The 21,281-nt window shown below is 42.2% G+C and overlaps 1 protein-coding gene across 10 annotated transcripts in view; it reads right to left on the bottom strand.

Annotated features, from left to right (window-relative positions):
- NEK11 (NIMA related kinase 11) overlaps nt 1-21,281 on the bottom strand; it is a 246,270-nt gene that overhangs the window by 67,928 nt on the left and 157,061 nt on the right. For 9 of the 10 annotated variants that reach the window (XR_011496516.1, XM_070493166.1, XM_070493163.1 and 6 more), the window contains one exon: nt 17,451-17,611. Coding sequence is in view for 9 of the 10 variants with exons in the window: in XM_070493166.1 (XP_070349267.1) it covers nt 17,451-17,611 (161 nt within the window). In the remaining variant the exon portion in view is untranslated. Of the gene's footprint in view, nt 1-2,290; nt 2,936-17,450; nt 17,612-21,281 lie in introns of those variants that run through there. The other variant, XM_070493165.1, reaches the window with a different exon arrangement.

The raw sequence follows: 21,281 nt of genomic DNA, 5'->3' as shown, positions 1-21,281 counted from the left end.
AACATGGCCTTAGAGGCGTGAGGAATATCTTGTAAGATTCAGCTCCAAAAAGCTATCCCACAGATTCAAGTTCAGTCAAACACCCAGATTGTTTTTCAGAAACAGATGCAGTAATTTGGTTAATGAATTAGAAATTGCTTCTGAGGGGGAAAGGGTAGCTGTTCTAAAAAGGTCCAGTCAGATCTGTTAACGTCCGCGAGAACTAGCACTGCTTGCCTAGCAGCCACAGAGAGAGAGAGACGCCATCTGGAGCAACTCTCCTTCTAAACAATGTTTTGTATAGATATTTAAAATAATATGTCCTCTAATAATTCGTATTTATTTTTTAATCTGGAAAATATAGAAAATTATCAGAAGAAAATAAATATCACCAAAAATCCCATCATTATTAACATATACGCCCACAAAATTATAAATGCATATTTAGTCAATCTTTTCTACATAGATCTATCTTTTAGATATTTGAGATTACACTCTATATGTATGGTATACATAAAATATACACACACACTTTTGTTTGGACTTTCATCCCATGCTATTAAAAATTCTTCAGAAACATAATTTTAAGGGTTGCACAATATCGCACTATAAAGCCACATCACATTTATTTACCCATGCCCATATCATTGGACATCTAGGTTGCTTCCATTTTTTTGTTGTAAATGATATTGCAATGACTATCTTTGCACATAAATCTTTACCCCATGTTTATTATTATTCCTTTAGGTTAGTTATTCAGAAATGGAATTATTGGGTCAAAGAGTGTGAACACTTAGAAACCCTCCTCTTTCTCTGCTCTTGCCCTTTTCTTCATGCTTCCACCCATCCCACCTAAAGCATTTTCTCCACAAGGAGCCACAGTGCCTTCATACTCTTTTCATCCTCCTCTCTATTAAAATCTGCTTTCTCTCAAGAAAAGATACGATAGGTCCATTAAAGCCAAGATGATTGATTAGTCTCATGTGTTATCTCCGGATATTCATGTTCCAATAATGGATACAACCTCATACCAGAAGAATTAACTTCTAATAGGAGAAGTTTAGGCAGCAGCAAGCAGGCAGGTCAAAGGAGGAAGTCAAATGGCATCTTCACAGGCCTATAAAAATCACACTGCTAAGATGCTCATTTAGTTATCAGCCAGTCCTGTCTGACTAAATAACCCAGATTATCTCCTCACCTTAGAGCTAGGCGTGGTGAAAGATTTAGTTCACAAAAACAAAACAAAAACATGTGTCACTTCATTACCTGGTTGTCTTCTACTCAGGAAACATGTATTAAATACCAGTTATGTGTCAAATGTATACAAAGACGAGGAAGACAGATGCAGCCTTGGCCCACCATTTTGGGTCAGATAATCCATTTCCATAGATAGGAGGGAAGAGAGCACATGAGCTGAGGCTGGGAGGGATGATAGTGTGTCCCTACGGTGTCTGGCCTCTATTGTTAGTGATTTACTGCTTTCTCAGCAGTAATTCCTCCATCAATTTCCCTGGCAATGCATGTTCTCCAATATCAGCTGGTAGGATTATAGAAACCAAGTTGAGAAACCAGTACTACAAAGGTCTTTCTTTTCCATTAAAAGAAAAGGAACCACACATTAAAAGCAAACAAACAAAAATCCAATAGCTATCCTGGCTCAAGCCACCAGGACCTCTTGCCTAGACCATGTAAGGACCTCTTTACTTCTCTCTTTGCTTCCGCTGTGGCCTCATTTTAATCCATCTCCCTCATCATAGCCACTGCTTTGTTGCCGTGCATAGAATAAAATCCAGATCCCCCGTGTATAGAATAAAATCCTGTCACAGCTTGCCACACCCAGCACAATCCAGCTGCTATTGCTCTTTCCAACCTCTTCTCTTTCCACTTCCTCTCCTACCCACCACGCTCCAGCCACGTTGGTCTCCTTTCTTCAAACACACCAAGGTCTTTCCCACCGTGAGCCCTTCTCATTGGCCAAGAATGCTCTTGCCTCACATTTTTACATGACTGTCTTTCTTATCCTTCAGAGCTCAACTTTACACCACCTGCTCAGAGATTCTCTAAGCACTCACCTAAATTAGGTTTCTGCCACCACTTTGGTCAACCCTATTGCAGTGCCCTGTTATTATTTTTTGAGGCTCTTATCCAAAGATATAATTAATGTCGTGTTTGTTATTATGAGCTCCCTGAGGGCAGGGACCATGACTGTTGAGTCATTATTGGCTCAGAGATGGCACATGGGAGGCAATCAATAAACCTTTTTGGAGTAAATTGATGAAAGAAAAGCGCACAGCAAGGCAACAGTCAAATAAAATATTACTCTCTCTTTCTACTTCATCATGCAGATTTTACTTAAACGTATAGCTTCTCAACCCTGTGAAAGCTCTGAAGACATTTTCCCATTGAATTCTTTCAGAGGCTTTTATTTGCAGAACATTGTTCCAAGCCAGCTGACTGGGCATCTTCTTCAATCTGCCTTTTCTTCTTGGCGCTCAGATGTTCTATCACAAGGCTATTTTCTGTCTGCTTCTGAGGTGACCTCAGCAACAGATATGACCTCACAGACTCTCTCCAAACTGGAGCTTCCTCTGGCGGAATCTTTGTCATGACCTTTCTGGGAAACTTTCTGTTGCTACCTCCCAAATGACCAAAGATGAAGAACTTCTTTCAAAAGATGGCCCCACTGTGGGCTGAAGCCTTTGCTGCAAGCTCTCTTTCCCTGTGGCCACCACAGGGTATGCTCCATCAGGCACTGCAGGTGGACAGCTGTGGGGGATTAAAGCCTCAGGTGGAGTACGTGAGCGGCAGGCTTGGAGTTGCTCATCCGAAGTCAGCTTTCTGCTCATTAGTCTCTCTCAGGCTTTCTCTGCTTCATGGTTGGTCCTTCCTAGAGCTGGGTCACTATTCCTCCTGGTTCCATATTCCAGCAGGCCTCACGTCATCTTTCCTGTGGACCCTGTGACCCATGAGGAAATGGACCTTTACTGTCTTGGTCACAGATTTATCCTCCTTGGCTTCAACAAAACGATTCCTCATCAACTGAACCACAAAACCATCCCTACTACTACTGTTACAAAACAACTTGTCCTGACATTTACCAAAGTATGTGCCAAAGAACTTTTGTACAGGGATCTATGAAAATATGTGTTGGAAATGCTGTATATGTTATCTTAGAGATTCACAATTCTCATGAACATATTGAAAGCTCTGAGAAGCCCTTTAGCAAAGACCCAAAACTTTGTTCAATGTAGTGTTTCTCAAGCCTAATTGCCCATGAAACCCAGTCCATTCTGTGGAAATCTCAGGAACACTCTTTAGGAAATCCTCAGGTGGACCAATGCGTTAGTAGAGCTTCCTATTTTAGTTCATACATTCTAGGGTCCCCAGGCGTCTTTATCGAATTTAGTCCTGGGACTTCTGCAAGCTCTCTGTCCTTATTCTTTTTTTCAAGTAAAAATTTTCTACTATGAGAACCCCTATTCTGTTAGATGTATGTTCCTCTGATTGGAGAAAAGATTGCTTTAGTATCCCTAAATCTAAAATGCATTGAATTTTTCAATTAAAAAATTTCTTCAGTTCTTTCTTTTTTTTTTGTTTTGAGGATGATTAGCCCTGAGCTAACTACTGCCAATCCTCCTCTTTTTGCTGAGGAAGACTGGCCCTGAGCTAACATCCATGCCCATCTTCCTCTACTTTATACATGGGACACCTACCATAGCATGGCTTTTGCCTAGCGGTGCCATGTCCACACCCGGGATCCGAACTGGCGAACCCCAGGCCGCCGAGATAGCGGAATGTGTGAACTTAACCACTATGCCACCAGGCTGGCCCCTCTTCAGTTCTTTCTTTGCAATTAAAACATAATGCTTTTCCCACCACTGGCCTAAAATCACTATTTAAAATATTTAGTAAGCACTAGCATTTCAGCTAGCCACCTACATCCTGCTGCTTCACATTAGAATCAGGATTCTTTAGATCCTGGAGCAACTTCTAAAATGAAGAGAAAGATGCAGCTTGGTTTTGCGTTTTTCTCTGCAGAGTTTAATTGAGAAGGTTTTTATACTTTGGCTTTAGAAACATAGGTCACATTTACCCAAAGATATTTTAGGATGAAATTGGAGAAGTATTTTTGGAATCTCACATTTGGTGATGGCAGACCTGTGTCAAATCCTGTGTTAATTTGAATATTAAAATTCAATGTGCTTCAATGAATTTCTCACTCTCCTTTTAATTGCTAACCTGTGGAGAAAAGTCTAAAGGGGGCGATGAAAACGGTTAACAGGAGACTCTTGCCTGGGGTGATTTCTGCCTCACACCTGCGGTAGGGAGGTTTTCCAATCTGGCTTCGTGCTCCTAGGAAGCGGACCGCTTGGCCTGGTTTCTAGTCACAGATCAGCTTTGGAGGTGAGGTCTGCAAGCATCTGTGGCTGACTATTCTCAAAGCTAACATCCTTAAAGCAGCCGATGATTGTCTGGGATGCAACCAGCTGTCCTCTTTTTATTTAGTAGATACATAGTTCTACCAGGTGATCCTCAGACTTCACTGTGTGTAGGAATTTTATCTGGGGATCTGGTTAAAAATGCGGACTCTGATTCAGCAGGTCTGGAGTAGGGCTGCGATTCTGCATTTTAAAATGCTCCCAACAGCTGCTGATGCTGCTGGTCCACGGACCACAATTTGAAGAGCAAACTTTACTCAACATGAATGATATGGCCAATGAGTTCAATGGTAGACTTCTTTACTGAGTCTGCCATGAGCATTGTACCAAAAAGGACTGGTTGCCTTAGAGAATTCTCATTTATTCAATTAGTGTGAACGTTACTTTGAACTGGGAAGAATTGCTGTGTGCACCTATGTTGCTAACTCAGGGCTTTCACTTTCAGCACTGTTTACCTTTGGGCTGGGTAACTGTTTGTGGAGTTTGCAGAGACTGTCCTGTGCGTTGTAGAGTATTTAGCAGTATCCCTGGCCTGTACCCACTATTAGTACCCTCCCTCCTCCCAAATTGTGACAACTAAACATATCTTTAGACATTTCCAAATAGCCCCTGGAAGGCATAATCCCCACTGGGCTAACTTGGAATCATCTGGCATCGTGATATTTGTTGCAATCTGTTACAGAGTATCTGAGTTCGCAGACTTTTAGTTGACTACAGTATAGACGTATTTCACAACTCTAAGTAAAGTTACCTTCATGAAAAAATAAAGTGATTTCCAACAAAGACTGTTTAAGTGTTAAGACTAAACATTTCACTTTCCCTGCTTGGCTGCAAGAACTTGATACCTTTTCTTTGCTGAGTCTTACATTTAAAGTAGTGGAATATGTGTGCATGCATGTGTGTATACAAATATACATGTGGGGGGGTATAACTATATAATTTAACTTGAAGACATAGATGCTAATATATACATTATACACAATATATATTTAAAACAATAGCAAAATTTCCCCCTTTACACCTGTTTTCAGTCAAGAAATATTTCAGGGACTTTAGTGTGTAAAGTACGGTACTAGATAGATAACTGAAAAATTAAAGGATGACAAACTCAATTAAAAGAATCATTTTTATCATTGAAGTCTTCTGGGTCAGATACTTTAATATTGTGAATCTTGCATACACTAGGAATCAAAAAAGTTCAGTTAAAATGTTAGTTTTGAGTTAACACTTTTTGTAGTGTTCTGAAACCTTTGAGCCATTAAAAAAAACCAACCTGTAATTGCCAAGCGCTTCTGTTGTTTCCCTAGGCAACTTTCTATTGATATAATTAGAGAATTCTGACTCCCAGAAAACAGAAAAATCTCCCAACCATAAAGAACTCAGTGGTATAAAAAAGAAGTTTTCCAGTCTGGGAAGAAGATTTTCTATGAGCTTTATATAGTTGGAATCTGAAACTCTAATAGACTCAAAGGACCAAATTCTCAAAAACATTCTCATATGGATGGATACTCGATAACAGAACGTCGCAGTGAAAATGTAGTTACAAGGTTTATACCAAACCAGAACTACATAGCATCTTATAATTTCATCTTTAGTTTTTAGTGGCAAGCCCAAAATATTGTCATTTGTGCATGTTGCAAGCATTGTTTTGTTCCTTGAAAATTCAAACTTTAATTTGAAAGTCGACAAGATACTGTTTTGAAAATATGATCCAGCAATTATGCAACTATATTTCTATGCTAATATTTCTTCTAGAAAAAAAAGACTCATTTAGCATCTATATCACCTAGGACAGTTTCAGCTACAAATAACCAAAAACCTGCATAAAATGGCTTAACCAAAGAGCTGTAGTTTGTTACTTTTTAAGCATTTTCAGAGCCCCCTCTTTCCCAAAAATGTATATCTTCACATTTTTTTGTGAGAATCAATTGCATGTTCATCTTAAACCAATCCCTGGCAAGTGGAATATGATGGCCAGACTGGCTGGAATGAGTCAGGATTTATCCAAATCACAAGGGGAGGTAGCCACTGGCACAGAGCTGAGGCTCTGACAGATGGACCAAGGGAGAGGGGCATGGCCAGGGGTTAAGAGCATGGACTTTGGAGCAAGTCCAGCCCTGCCATTTGCCAGTCATGTGTCTTGAGCAAGTTATTTAACCTATTCATGCCTCCATTTCTCCATCTGTAAAATGGGTTGTCAGGAGGATTAAATGTTAGCATTTTTAAAGTGCACAGATCCATGAGTGGCACATATTAACTGTAATATGTATTTGTTAAACAAAATGCTCAAAATGTTTGTCAGGTACACAATCAATATGTACAGCATCTTGGAGGGAACCCAGTTTAACTTTCAGCTCAAATTGTTGGATGGATAATGCAGTTGAAGAAATCTCTTTCTGAAACAGTTTGTTTCTCAAGCTGTTGCTGACAGACACTTATCCAAGAGACTCTGGGCACGGTATTTCATGCCGCAGCTAGGCTTCAGTGACAAGGGGTGAAACAAGGAAGGAAAAGAGGCTCTGCCATTTCCTTGTGGGAACAAAGCAATGAGAACCCACTCACAGGGAAGCCTAGTCCCACGAGGTTTGTTTATCCCAAGTCTAAGGACATTTGGCCTTCATGTGGATGAGGAAGACACCACAGAGGAAGGAGCCAAAGAGAGGCAAGGCAGAGAGATGTAAGATACTGCATCCCTCACTCCTCCACTTTCCCCAAGGAATATCTTCCTCTTGTTAAATGAGAGAAAAAGAACTGTAAGTTGGCTTAAGAGAAACAAAGCATTTGTTTAAGAGAAGTCTTGAGCAACTCTGAAACTTGAAGAGTTGGAGATAAATCCATGTGAGAGGCTTTAGTTGCAAAGTTAGGTAAATGAAGACAATTTATACAGCTCTCTTTGAAGCTGAATATATGAATAAAGACATCTAGCAATGATATCAGTAAAATGATAACTAGTACACAATATTGTATCCCCTGAGGAATGAATTGTGAATGAATGAATGAAAGGCAACAGATGCCATTCGACCTTAGTTTGGGATGAGGGCTCAGTTTGGGTACCAAGAGCCCCTTAGCAATTGTACATCTATGTTTAGACATTCTCAAGAGCCTCCCAGAGGGTTCCTCTTCTTACTGTTCCCACCCCTTCAGGCAGTGAAAACTCAACCATCTGCCTACATCCAGCAGCATCAGCACTCTCCTGGCAGGTGGGCTATGCTGACTCCCATAGGCTCGGCCACAGAAGGCTCGGTAGATATCAACACAGACATAGACAGTTTCACAGCTACAAAGTGTCTTATGTTTACAGCGGCTGAAAGCTGCTCCAAATGAATGGGAACAAAGGCCTTCATGTTGTGCTGCAGGCCTGACACAATGCTCTCTGTCTGCTGAACAGCCCAAGCAGGCAGAGATCTCTAAGTGTATGCACAAAGTGATATAATCTTCCACTCTGGCTCCAGCCACAGACAGGAGTTCAGCTAAGCTTCATCTTACACAGACCTGCAGGCACGGCCTCCCACCCAAGGGTCCCTATGTCATCGGATGTGAGGGAGTGAGGGGCTGATTTCTTTCACCTCTTGTCATCTCTCCTGTCAGAGTCATTGCACAGGGTGAACCTAAACTACACAGAACCCTCTTCCCTACCCTCCCTCAGTCATTCTGGAATCACCTTTTTTTCCTGAGAGACTTCATTCAAGTGCACACAGGGCCTCCTTGAAGCTGAAAAGTCATACACAGGCCACAAACAGCCAAAGAAATGGCCACAATGCGACTAAAGACATACATGTCTTATTATATGTATGTGACAATCACAATTCTGTTGTAGTTTTTTGGCAGTTTTTCTCCTCTTGATGACATTGTCCATAATGTACTATTTTTATTGAGGTAAAATTTGCATACAGTGAAATGCCCAGATCTTAAGTGTACAACTGAATAAGTTTTTAAAAATGAATATACCCACATGGTCACCACCCAAAACAAGATGAAGAACATCTCTCTTAGCCCCCAAAGTTCCCTCATGCCCCCTTCCAGCCACTCCCCACCCTCCACAGCCACAGTTGTTCTCATTTCTATTGACACAGACCCATGTTAAGACATCTCAGTTACCCTTTACTACATCGGCCTTTCACTTAAAACAGCACCCACTCCCCTTACAAGACCTTCAGGCTGCAGCCACAGCTGGCCTGACCTCTCCAAGCTCATCCATCTTCTTGCTCACTATGCGGTTACTCGAACTTGCCGAGCCCTTTCACGCCCTGGGCCTTCCCACAGACTCTTCCCCCGCTGAGACGCTGCTCTCCAACTCTCTTTCCTTATACGGATGGGCTGGATTTTCCTTCCTTAGGTCACAGCTGAAAGGGCATCTTCCAGAAACTCTCCAACTCCCCTGTTAGGAGGTCTCCCCATGCCCCCAAATGCCATTTCCTCTATCACCTCAACATCTCCCCTTCCTAGTTGCTCTGATCTGTTGGTGTCCTGGCTTATTCACTACTAGACTGCACACTGCATTCATTCATTCATTCATTCATTTATTCCACAAGATCTACTTAGGATTTGCTCTGTGCTATACTCTGCTCAAGGGGCTTGGAATACAGCAGTGAAAAAACCAGAATCTGCCCTGCCAGCTTGCATTCTAGGGGGAGACAGAGCACAAATGAATAAGCAAATAATAGTGGTTAAGTCGGATGGTGATAAGGACTATGGAGAAGAATAAAGCAGGGAAAGGGAAGAGGGAAGTCTCAGGCCAGCAAGTGCTATTTATATAAGGTGGTCAGAGTCCTCCCTAGCACGATGACATCAAAGCAGACACTTGAAGGTAGAAAGAGAGCAAGTCATTTGTGTATCTAGAGGGGAGGGCATTCCAGGCTTCCAAAGGCAGGAACATGACTGCTATGTTCCAGAAACAGGAAGGAGGCTGGTATGACTGCAGTGGGGTGAGTAAGGACGATGTTCATAGTGATGGCAGAGAAGGGCTCCTCCATTGGTGATGATGGTGTGCTGGAAAGCCATTGAACAGACTTTGCCTTTTACTTTGAGTGAGATATTGGGGTCGGGGCGGGGGGGGTGTCTCTGGGAGACCAGTTAAAAGCTCTTCAATAATCCACTGGGGAGATGACAGTGGCTCTGGCAGTAGGAGTAGAGGTGCTGAGTAGTGATCATATTCTAAAACACACTCTGAAGGTCAAGCAACTAGGCTTTGCTGATGGACTGGATGTGGAATGTGAGTGAAAGGATGGGAGTCAGAGTTGACTTTGGAGGAGCTGATTTGGACTGGGGCTGGGGTATATTGGCTCACTTTTGGACATGCTTAGTTTAGGATGTCTATCAGAAGTCCACGTGACTTCTAACCCCACTCCCAGGCAGACTAGATGTGTGAGCCTGGAGTTCTGGGAAGACAGAAGTGAAGAATGGAAGACATGCATTTGGGAGTTGACAGTCTACGGATACTATTTAAATATATGAGACTGAGTGAGATGTCCACAAAGGTGCGACTGTGTCTGTTTTGTTCACTACCACATCCAGTGCCTAGAACACCCAAATATGTGATGTATAAGTGAATGATCCAAGCAACAACCCATGTGCTTTCTTTTCTGCAAGTTGGTTTACTAAGCTATTGTCCATTCTCCTTCAAACGATTCCCACAAACAGCCCTGAAAAATGTCATTAAGTTACAGAAACCAGAACACCAAGGTGACCTTACCCATTTTGTGCACACTCAGGTGTGCCTTTCACATCTCAGTTTGATCTCTCTAGAAGCCAAGCCCATGCTTTTCTGCATTCATAATTCATAGGGAGACAGAGGATGCCGTTTAGCACAAAGCCATCGGACAGAACCCAGGGCACCTTCGTGGAGGCCGCCCTGAAATCGGGAAGCTGACATCTTAACTCCTATCTCACTGCTGACGGTTGCCTTCTGCCAAGGAAAAAAGGCCTTAAATGCGTGTGGTGATGGGAACACAGAGCCACATCTGCAAAACTCAGACTACAAACAAGCCCCCCTGACTCCTATACCACCGAAAGCCTCCATCACTGAGTTTGGAACGGCTGAACCATGCTGATGATGCGTCCACATCTCACTGCTAATGCTTTGTTGACTCCGCATTATTAGAACCTCGGACCGCAGCTGCCTCCTATTAAGCCCAGGGTTGTAGTGGGTCAGCCTCTGCGGGCTTGCTTCAGGGTTTCCAAGACCTTCGGAGGCACCCGGTACAGAACACTTAAGACTTTTGGATTACAGTTTGGAAATGTGAAAGATGGCGTGAAGAAAAGAAACGTAGGGATGGTGGAGCACCATCACGACGCCTACCCAAGATCACGGGCAACGGGTTTTTCAGGAGCTGGTGAGGCTGGTGCTCCCTTCGCTGCGCTCCATTTCAGAGTTCCAGCAGTGTGGAGGGGAGCCTGTCTCCAGTCAACCCCCTCCCTCCTACAGCCCACTTGCTCTTGATTAGCTACCTCTCTCTTTACGTGCCACATGTCCAATAGTCTAGGCAAGAAAGTCCTGCAATGTGAAGAAAGTTATAGCAACAAAAAGGGAAAGAATTTTCATGTTCCCAAAGGTAACCCTCGTGATAAACACTTCTTTATTGCAGATTACTATTTTCGACTCCAGTTCTGACTTTATTCCTATTTATGTCCCACAGAGTAAGTGGGAAACTTGGCCATGTGTTTTAAATATGATTTTAAATCATCAGATCATGTTCCATTTTCACACATTTTGGAGCTGTCCCTTAGGTCCCAAGCATCTCCTTTTCTAACTTTTACATTAAGTTTTATACTTACTCAAAATATCTACTAGTTGACACAGTTAGTATTTACTGGTTTGGATCCCAGCTCTGTCAATGGACCAGGTGACCTAGGTTGAATTAGTTATTCTCTGTGCTCCACAGTTTCCTCATTTGTAAAATGAGATAGATGTTAACCCCATACAGCGCTGTGAGTATAAAGTGGCATAAGGCACGTGAAGGACTTAGCACAGCACCCAGCACGCTGCCAGGCAGCTCTGCTTTATTAACCATTAACTATTGTTTTCTCTGGCATGGTGTGGCCCCATGCACTTCCAGATTAGCGGGTTATGTAGAAAGGACAGCACCTCCCACAGCATCCCAGATGTGTCACACTCCTTTCCTCTTAGAGTGGATACCATGAAACGGTATTCACTCTCTCTTTCCAGATGAATAAAATATTCAGAAAATAAAATTAAATTTCTCTGTATCGTTGAATCACAAAGTAGTGGGATGGGCCTTTTGTTTGCAAAGGCATTTTAGGAGGATTTTCATATTTTCTGCAGACTCTTTTGTGCCCTGTATGGTCAGGGCGCCTCAGCTCTGAGGATAGCTGGGGAGACAGGAATTGGTGTCAGGCTTGGGAGAATTGTAGAGAAAAGCCCCAAAAGTACCATTCCAGCTAGTCTTATCAGCTCTGTAAAAGTCAGCATAAACCTCTCCACCACTCTCACCCTGCAGCTCCAGGAACAGCACAGCAGAGCACAGTGCAGGTCATTGTCACCTCACTCCCTCATCCGCCTAAGGACCTCAGCTCATCCACCAACAGGGATGTGGTGGAGGCCGGCGACCTTCCACCCTCCACGTGAAAGGATTGCATGGACTCTGCACTCTTGTTCAGCTTTGCTTTGTCGTTATGCATCCTATCGCCTTCCCTCTTTTCCTTCCATGCTTTGGTATTGGGGCAAAATTATAGGTGTGATCCTAAACAAGAGGGCGGATCTAACTTAAAAGACTTAGGGGCTCAAGCCTTCCACAAAGCCCACTGTGCTATGTCCCAGAGCAAGGATTGGCTGGTCCCAGTCTGACCAGCAATGCTAGAGAGGGAAGAGGGAACACTCACGACAAAATGAGGGCTGGGATAGGGTTATGGGTGGAAATGTCACATCAAAGTCACTCCTTTGAGCAGCACACACTGGGTCCACAGAAGGCCCATTACCTGGAAAAAATGACACATCACGCTGCTAGTATTCACCAACACCTTAGCAAGGCTGTCTGCTTTCAGCGGGAGGATGTTGATGGAGAAGTGATTCAATAGCCTTCAATACCTGGGCTGGCTGCTTCTTAGATCTGAGGCCCTCTAAGGTCAAGTCAAGACAAAAAGTGTTTCTTCCCAGGTAGAAAGTTAAATTAATTGTCAGATCATGCAAAATAGCAGGTAAATCAGCCCCACTATTCAAACTCAAGAGTTCTGGCAGCTTCTATAAAAATAAAAACAAGAAAACAGTGGGAGGAGAGAAATCTCAACCCTGTAATAGATGTGAGAGGCAGGCTCTTTTTTGTTTTAATTCCCATAACTCAGCACTTTTCCTAGAACTGGTCTAAATTTTGCCTTGTTTACATCTCAGTGATTCTGTTCAGTAATGCAAGTCTTGCCAGAGGACCGGATAATGCAGTAGCCCCTCGGTATTCCCTCGCAGCTAGTGTGTCCATTCAATCCTCAAGGAGGTGGAGGGGTTATAACTGTCGTGCAGGGAGAAGACTGCACAGGGGAGTGGCTAAAAGTAGAGTCAGACAGTCCGGCTACTTATTAGCTGTGTGGCCTTAGAGAAGTTACTGTGCCTCACTAAGCTTCAGTGTCCTCTTGGGAAAAGTCAGGATATCACAGCAGTCTCATCTTTCCAAGCACCTGGGTTTTAAAGTCAGTGCATAATATAATCATCAATTATAGAAAAAATGTGCTGTTTCTTTTTTGAGCCCCAAATGAAATAGTTGACTTGCGCTTAGGGACTGCATTGTATGAAAAACACTTACTATCTTCAAATATTACAAGTCTAGGGCAATAATTCAAAGCAACAAGAGGTTCACAATCTGATCGACACACAGGAACTGAGATGCAGTGGGCATCATTCACTGCTTGACTGAAATGTCAGGTAGAATTGCCTGAAATCTCAGCTGATGCTCTCCTCCTCTTTCCCACCCTCACCTTCTTCCCCACCTTCACCTTCTCTCTCATTTGAATTCCAGCCAGCTAAATTCTAGTTTGATGCAGTTCAACTGGAACATACACATGAAAGGATCGGTGCAAGAGTTAAAGCAGTAAGGCATCTGAGGCAGCCGTGGAGGTGTGCCACTTCCACGTCTCGTCAAGAGTGAGCCTGCAGCAAGCTGTGTAGTGAGCACAGCCTCCAGCTGCTGTGCCTTCAGGATCCATTGCAGTGTTCAGGCCAAGGCCACACTCTTCCCAGGCAGCTCCCAGCCAATGTGAGCATAGGAGGGATTCCAGAGCCAGGCCATTCCTGCCCAATACGGACTCTTCCAATGAGCAGTCTTTGCCCTGGGGCTCCCTGCTGGCCTGGCCAAGACTTTTTCAGAGCTGCACTGCAGTCTGAAGCTCTCACCCAGTCCTCCTTCCTGCCCTTCCATCCATCAAAGACGTCGACCAGCATCATGGTTTGACGCTCTCCCTGCCTACTTCACAGGCATTCCTCTTTAATTTCTAATTCTATCCTGTCACCCGCTTCCCAGAGGACCTGAACTGACAGCAAATAAAGTACTGGGCATAGAATGAAGGCTCTGGAAATGTTAACTCTTATTGTTACAGTAATTATGATTTGATTAAACTAATGTCTCCACTAATAGAAGATACTCTTAGAGGCAGCTACTCTCATGATGATTTGACCCAAGAGTCCTCTGTAGAATCTTAGGCCTTGCCTAGCCTGCATCCATTTTTCTGCCCCTGTGGCACGGTTCCCAGCAGAAGATCATTCCTGCTTTTCCTAACGCTTCACTGTGCAGAGAGAATTTCAAAACTGCTAGAGGATTTGGTAAAAGATATTGAAAACTTCAGAATTACCTGGGGAAATGGACCTCTGCAGCCCTTCATCTTAGCAAGAACAAACACCATGGTCCTAAGAGCCTTCTTAAAACAAGCATCAATGAAAGCGGCACTCATTAAACAGAGCCTGTCCTGAAGGTGTTCTGTATCAAGTCATTCTGAGCCGCCCAGCATGTGTAACACTGGTGCAGGCAGGATATTGACTAGTCATGGAGAGGAAAATGATGGGAAAGACAGAAGCGTCTGTGAAAACATCCATCAGCCTGCAGCCCTAAAACATGTCCGTTAGAGCACATGAAACACTTTTCAGTGACAGGTCCCACAAATACTGTTGAGAACTCTGTTACAATGACAGCTGTAAACTCCATTCTCCTGAGATCTAAGAGGCTGGTTCCAATTCGGTGACCACAGACTTCACAGATTAGCTATCAACAATATGATAATGGCTTGTGATAAAGGTGTTATTGACGCTCTGCTTATCACAGCAGAGAAGAAACTGATGATCAACAGCAATCAGGTGCTTAATAAAACTGTACTTTGCAAATAATGCTGCTGAAAAGGTTGTCATGGGTGGCACAAGGGACTCAGCAATCAATCCCGATGAACCCACAGCTCTTTTTCTTTTTGAAAGCACTTCCTCAATAAAAATAAAAACTATGTGATTTTTGTCTCATCTGAAGAAAGGGGAATGAACTTTGATCTGATTATCCACATAAAAGCCATGAGTATGATGATCACCTAAGTAGACCCTGGCACACTCAGGAGTCAAGGGCGAGACTGCGGAGAGGGAGAAGAGGAAAATCCCAGTGATGGCTACAGGTCTCACCCAGTTCACAAAGCCAGCAGTGACTGGGTCTCAGCATGGAGCTCTGTAATTGTAATGTGCGTGTTGCTAATAAAATAACCTGAAAAAGGGAAGGGTCCACACCCATCACAATCCCACAGCCGCCACTTTTGGGGAGGGGGAAATTATATCAAATTACTAGGAAAAGCAAATGGGGTTGTAATCACCTGTCTCTAACACACATTACCCAATTGTGATATCCACTCCTGTTTCTATTATGCCAAGTCCATTCTAGGTCGATAGACCTTCTGCATTAGAAAAAAACCTTAGCTTGGGAATGTGATAAACCTGGGCCTGAGGATGGTTCTGACCCTTCTCTAGCTGTGTGCCAACAGGCAAGTTACTTTTCTCTTGGAAACTCAGTTTCCTTATCTGGAAAATAGGGAACTACCCAACAGAGTTTTGTGAGACAAAATACCATCCTGTATGTGAGAGGCCCTAGCATCTTGTCCTAATAGATTATTTAAAATCAGTCACAACCTATCATGTAACATGGGACAGATGCACAAATTGCTCCCCTTTATTTTGTCATCTGCCCTAAGAAATAAGAAGAAGGGATTTATTTTTAATAGTGTAGTTGTAAAATTTCACTTTAACCTTAGAGAATTTTAGTAATATCATTAAAAGGCCTCAGGATGGCTCAGTAACTTCATCACAATAATAGCTAACATCTCACTATTAATTACTTTATTAAATTCCAGGCACTATTCAAAGTACTTTACATCGATTACTTCATTTAATCCACAAAACTACTCTATGAGGTAGGAACCGTATTCTCCCATTTTACAGATGAGAAAATTGAGTCACAGTGAAGTTTAGTAACTTGTACAAGGTAACATAACCTACAAGTGACAAAGGCTAGACTCTCCCACAGGAGTCTGATTTCCAATCGTATGTTCTAACAAGTATGCCAAAGACTAGACTTCTGGAGTGGTTAGCCAAGTTCTATTTCTTGACCTGGGTGGTGTTCACCATGTGTTTTATTCATGTAGTTTTCGGAATCAGTTTAATTTTATTAAAAAACGTTTTTAAATAATAATATTGGTAGCTAAAATTTTACCACTTGAGGCTTTGGGCAAAAATTGACTATGAGTTTTGCATGTTGTGTGTTTTGCAACCATAGGCACAGAATGAAGATTTTGTATTGCTGAAATAATATTTGTCTCAGTTGTTCAGGACAGCGGCACAAAAGCAAATGGAAATTGTATTTTCAACTTATGGTAGGAGGTGCTGTTGTTCACCAGAGTCCGCTGGAAAAAATGGGGAAACAATATAAGGAAAGTGTTTTTATTTTGGCATTCTGAATTGCCCTCCCCTCGACTCTGTATTTTTCTCAACATTTGTTTCTCTGTGTACTTGTCTCTTAATTTCTCTCTCTCATCCTTTCTCTTTCTCTCGTCCCTCTACCTGCTTAGTCCCAGATCCATATCATTCTAGTTCTCTTCTCCCTGCCTCTCTCTCCTTTTCTTATACAGCACTTGAGAACATTTCTTATTGGTTTTATTTATTGAATATTAATGGTGTATTGCTTAGTCTTCATTAAAAATGGTTGAGTAGATTGTGTCCAACCTTCAATTAATCCTCTTAAATTAAGTTTCCATTGACACAGGTTGACCCCTTGGTTGACTTTTATTTTACTAGCTCAATGGTTTCTATTCAATAAAAAGCTTCTGTACATTATGGAAGTTTAGGATTGGAAAGGTTACCAGGTTATGGCCTAAGAAGGAAATGAATATATAAGCATAAATTTCCCAAAGTCATCTGATTTCTCCTCACATCTTGCTTTCCCTTTCTCCTGCAGACACTCAACAAAGAAATCACTTGCCGAGGCTATTTCTCAGTCTATGGCTCAGATGGGCCTTAGTCTTGCTATTGTTAAAGAGATCTATGGCAAAGTCTATACTCAGAGACACCAGCGCGACATGCAAGGATGTGCCCTCAGAGGCTGGGAGTGGCCAGAAAGATCCTCCCCTAAGCCCAGGGTCTCTGGACCTCATCCCCAGAACTAATTTGTGGATTGGGACATGATTCACAAATCTGATTACCAGGCAGGAAAGTATATTTTAAAAAATCCCCTTCTCTCTGACAAAGAGACACTGCATTGTTTATTCAAAAGCTGTATATGGGCTGCTACTCAGTATACAGTGTAGCGTGTATCATCCTTCCACCTGAATAAGTACTGGATGCTCCAGCCCTTCCCTCATCAACATGGTCCAGACCAGATTCTCAGAATTGGGGCCCTGCTAGCCTCTGGACCTTGAAAATCTTGACTTATCACATGGAGCCTTTATAACAAACCCTAGTCCCACATCCCCCATTTCAGATTCTAAGACATCCTTAACTCCCTCTGGGAGGTCACTGCCTGATCAGTACCTCGGACAGTTCCACTACTTCTGCTGGGGAGCAGCACATACCTGTTGGTTTGTTCTGTAAGCTGGCTGTTGCACCTCATCCTTGACCTCTTCCTCCGGTCCTGAGAACACTATTTCTTCTTCCTCCTCCTCACTTTCTTCAGAACAGGAATCAAACGCATCAGCATAATACTCTTCAGCCACAAGTGGGTCTTCTGGGATTTCTGAAATAAAGAATAAACAACAATCAGGTCCCACCAGTCACTAAAATTATAATGAGGCTAGGATCTCCCATGTTCTCCCAGAGATATATATTTTGTTTGCATTGACAAAGTTTTCATGGAATGGAGAGCTGAATCTTAGCTTCCTGAAAATATCCAGTTGAATGAAATAACAAGTTGGCAAATAATGACAGTTTCACTTCTTCCTTTCCAATTTGGATCTTTTTTATTTCTTTTTCTTGACTGATTGCGCTGGTTGACTTCCAATACTGGTGCAGTCACTATGGAAAACAGTATGGGGATTCCTCAAAAAATTAAGAATAGATATACCATATGATCCAGCTAATCCACTACTGGGTATTTTTCCAAAAAACATGAAAACACGAATGCATAAAGACACATGCACCCCTATGTTCATTGCAGCATTATTCACAATAGCCAAGACTTGGAAGCAACCTAGGTGCCCATGAAGGGATGAATAGACAAGGAAGATGTGGTACTTATACACAATGGAATACCACTCAGCCATAAGAAATGATGAAATCCAGCCATTTGTGACAACATGGATGGACCTTGAAGGTACTATGCTAAGTGAAATAAGTCAGAGGCAGAAAGTCAAACACCATATGATCTCCTTCATAAGTAAAGATAGAAACAAAGACAAACAAACACATAGCAACAGAGATTGGATTGGTGGTTACCAGAGGGGAAGGAGGGAGAGAGGAGGGCGAGGGGTGATTAGGCACGTGTGTGTGGTGATGGATGGTGACCAGTCTTTGGGTGGTGGACATGATGTGGTGATACACGGAAATTGAAATATATAACGATGTACATCTGAAATTTATATAATGTCATAAGCTAATGTTACTGCAATAAAAAATAAAAATAAATAAATAAAAATAAAAACTAAAAAAAACTTAGCACAATTAAACGAGTAGAGGAAAGCAGAGATGACTCTATTTGCAACCACCTTCCATCTGTTTTGAAAATAGAAGAATAAAACCATGAAACAAGAAGAAATGCTCTCCTAAGAGTCTTACATTTGGAGGCATGAATCCTTATTATGGAGGAAGGGATTTAGGAGCCAAAGCAGGATCAGATGGCTTGGCTGCGGGACCCTATTACACACCCACAGAAAGTTTTTGCAGAGGCAGTTGGAGTGGAATTATGTCAGCACTCCTCCTGGGAATTTCTTTCTTAAAGAAGATTTAGGGTGGTGAGACTAGGCAAAGTAGATATGATATACGGCAATGGCATTTTGGCAAACTGAGGAAAATGCTACATTCTTTCTAACAGGCCATGAAGGCTTTTGAGATCGAGTTCACTCAGGGGATCTACCTACTCACATCTACACATGGCATTTATTTAAAAAAAAAAAGAAAGAAAGACCACCCACTTAAGCTGATGCCAAAAAGTGGCTATCTAAGTTACTTGATGCAATATTATTACTCACTAAAAATATAGTTAGTGCTTATAAAGGTCTTCAACCAAGAAAGGCCAAGAACAGATCACAAGAAAGCATAGTGATGTCAACTTCAATTTGCTATTGAGGGCCTAGAAATAGAGAAATATCCTTGGGGAGAAGAGGAAATTACATAATGATACCCTACCACATTAAAACTGTGGGCATTTTAGGCTTTGCACCGTACTCTGACTTACAAACAAAATTCTTCTTCTAAATTGTAACACGAAACGCTGTTTTTCATCCCATTGTTGCCACTTTATGTCTAGTGGGAAAAATATAAAATTGGGGGTCAGAGAATCAAGATTTGATCTAGCTCTCCCACCTCTTAGATGAGAACCTGAGCAAAGGATCTGAACTTACTGAGCTCCAACTTCTCCAGGAAAACTGGCATGGAGTTAATCTAGCAGGGTAGCTATGAAGAGTGAATGACTCTTATGAAAGCATCTGTATATAAGGAAACTTTATACACATGTGCACTCAATTTCCACATCTGTAAAAATGGACTTTGCATTAGCTGATTCCAGATCCTTTAAAAGTAAAATACTTAGTGGATGTAGGATTCCTTGACAATGGAAGACTTTAAGATCTTTGCTATCCATGATTTCCCATAAAACAGAAAACGCAGTGCCATGGAATCAAAGGTAGTCAGCTCAAAATACAAAAATTACAGATAATCACAACTGCCTGTGCCAATTCCTTAGGCAGGGGTATACTGGGGAGCCCACACTTTCTCTTGGTAACTCCGACACAGACTGTTTTCCCTTCAGAGCACTGATTTTCAGGTGAGCACCAGATGAAGTAGGTTATTTGTATATAGGGGCCATGTTTTATAAAAATCTGTATTCAACTCACACTTAGAATGACAAGAGGATCACAGCAAGAGATGTATATGAAAACTAAAACCTACTGAGAGGGCGGTTCAGGTGTTTGATGTTGCCCTTAAGTAGGAGCATATGCTGGTTGAGTGGAATGGTGGACAGCACCATAAGACTTCCTGCCTCCCCCCGACCCCCCACCTCTCCCTGAATCTCTGTGCCTCTCTCACAGAGCTGTCCTTTCTCTCTCTCTCCCCACTTCCTCCTATTTCCTCTCCCTCTCCCTGAGTCTCTCTCTTTGACAGTTATTCATTCATTTACTCATTCGTATTTTCTCCCTCTTGCTCTCCCTCTTGCTCTGTTCCTCCCCCTCCCCCACCTTCAGGCAAGAATATTTGCTTTCAAACTTGACAATGAAAAATATCATTTACATTGCTGCCCAGTACAAAGAAATGTGTTTATATTTGTGTATGTGAATATATATATCTTTATAGTTGAAACAAGTTTCATGCATCAAGATTTACCCTCATATATGGCACACTCTGGTATTTTGCATTCTATTGAATTCTTTTTAAAATGCTAGTTGCGACTTGCTAAACTGATTTCTCAACCCGCCATTTGAAAACCAGTGGCTTAAAAGGCTGGTTTTGGCATCAAAATGATCTGCATTTAAGTCAAGGCTCTAACATCAGCTTCATAACATTAGGCATAATTTAAACTTTCTGTACCTCAGTTTTCTCATCTGTAAAATGGGGAGGACAGTACCCATCTCACAGAATTGTGTGAACATTAAATAGTATAATGGATGCAAAGCACTGTGCACATGGTATGTACCCAACAAATGTTAGTTACTAACATTTAACATCAAACTCTGCAGTTTTGCCTGTAATGCTCAACACCAGGAAGAAATATAAATATTGGACAATCATAAATATATACCAAGTTTAATTCATATATATATATATATTTTAAATAGAATCACTTCTCAAAATCCATATAGTACCAACTCAAATGGGCAATAAGGAATCACTGCTCTGTCTGGTTTCCCTTCTGCTTGGGCATTTCACCACTCTGGTCTCCCACTGTCCTTCCTGTGCACTGGTTCCTCTCGGCAGCTCAGAGGGAACCTAGACAACAGGGGTTAAGAAACTTGTTCTGTAAAGGGCTGGAGAGTAAAAATGTTAGGTTTTACAGGTAAAACAGTCCCTGTCACAACTACCCAACTCTTTGCAGTCTGAAAGCAGACACAGACGATACCTAAACAAATGAGCGTGGCTGTGTTCTAGTAAGATTTACAAAAGCAGGCTGTGGGCCAGATCACACAACAGCTCTACAACACAGTAAATCTTTCTCTTGCTAAATGTTAAGCCCCTCCTCCCATAACATGACTCCT

This window comes from Equus asinus, chromosome 21 (genome assembly GCF_041296235.1).
Source record: "Equus asinus isolate D_3611 breed Donkey chromosome 21, EquAss-T2T_v2, whole genome shotgun sequence".
In the NCBI taxonomy this organism is placed as follows: Eukaryota; Metazoa; Chordata; class Mammalia; order Perissodactyla; family Equidae; genus Equus; species Equus asinus.
This window is presented reverse-complemented; position numbering and strand designations above follow the sequence as displayed.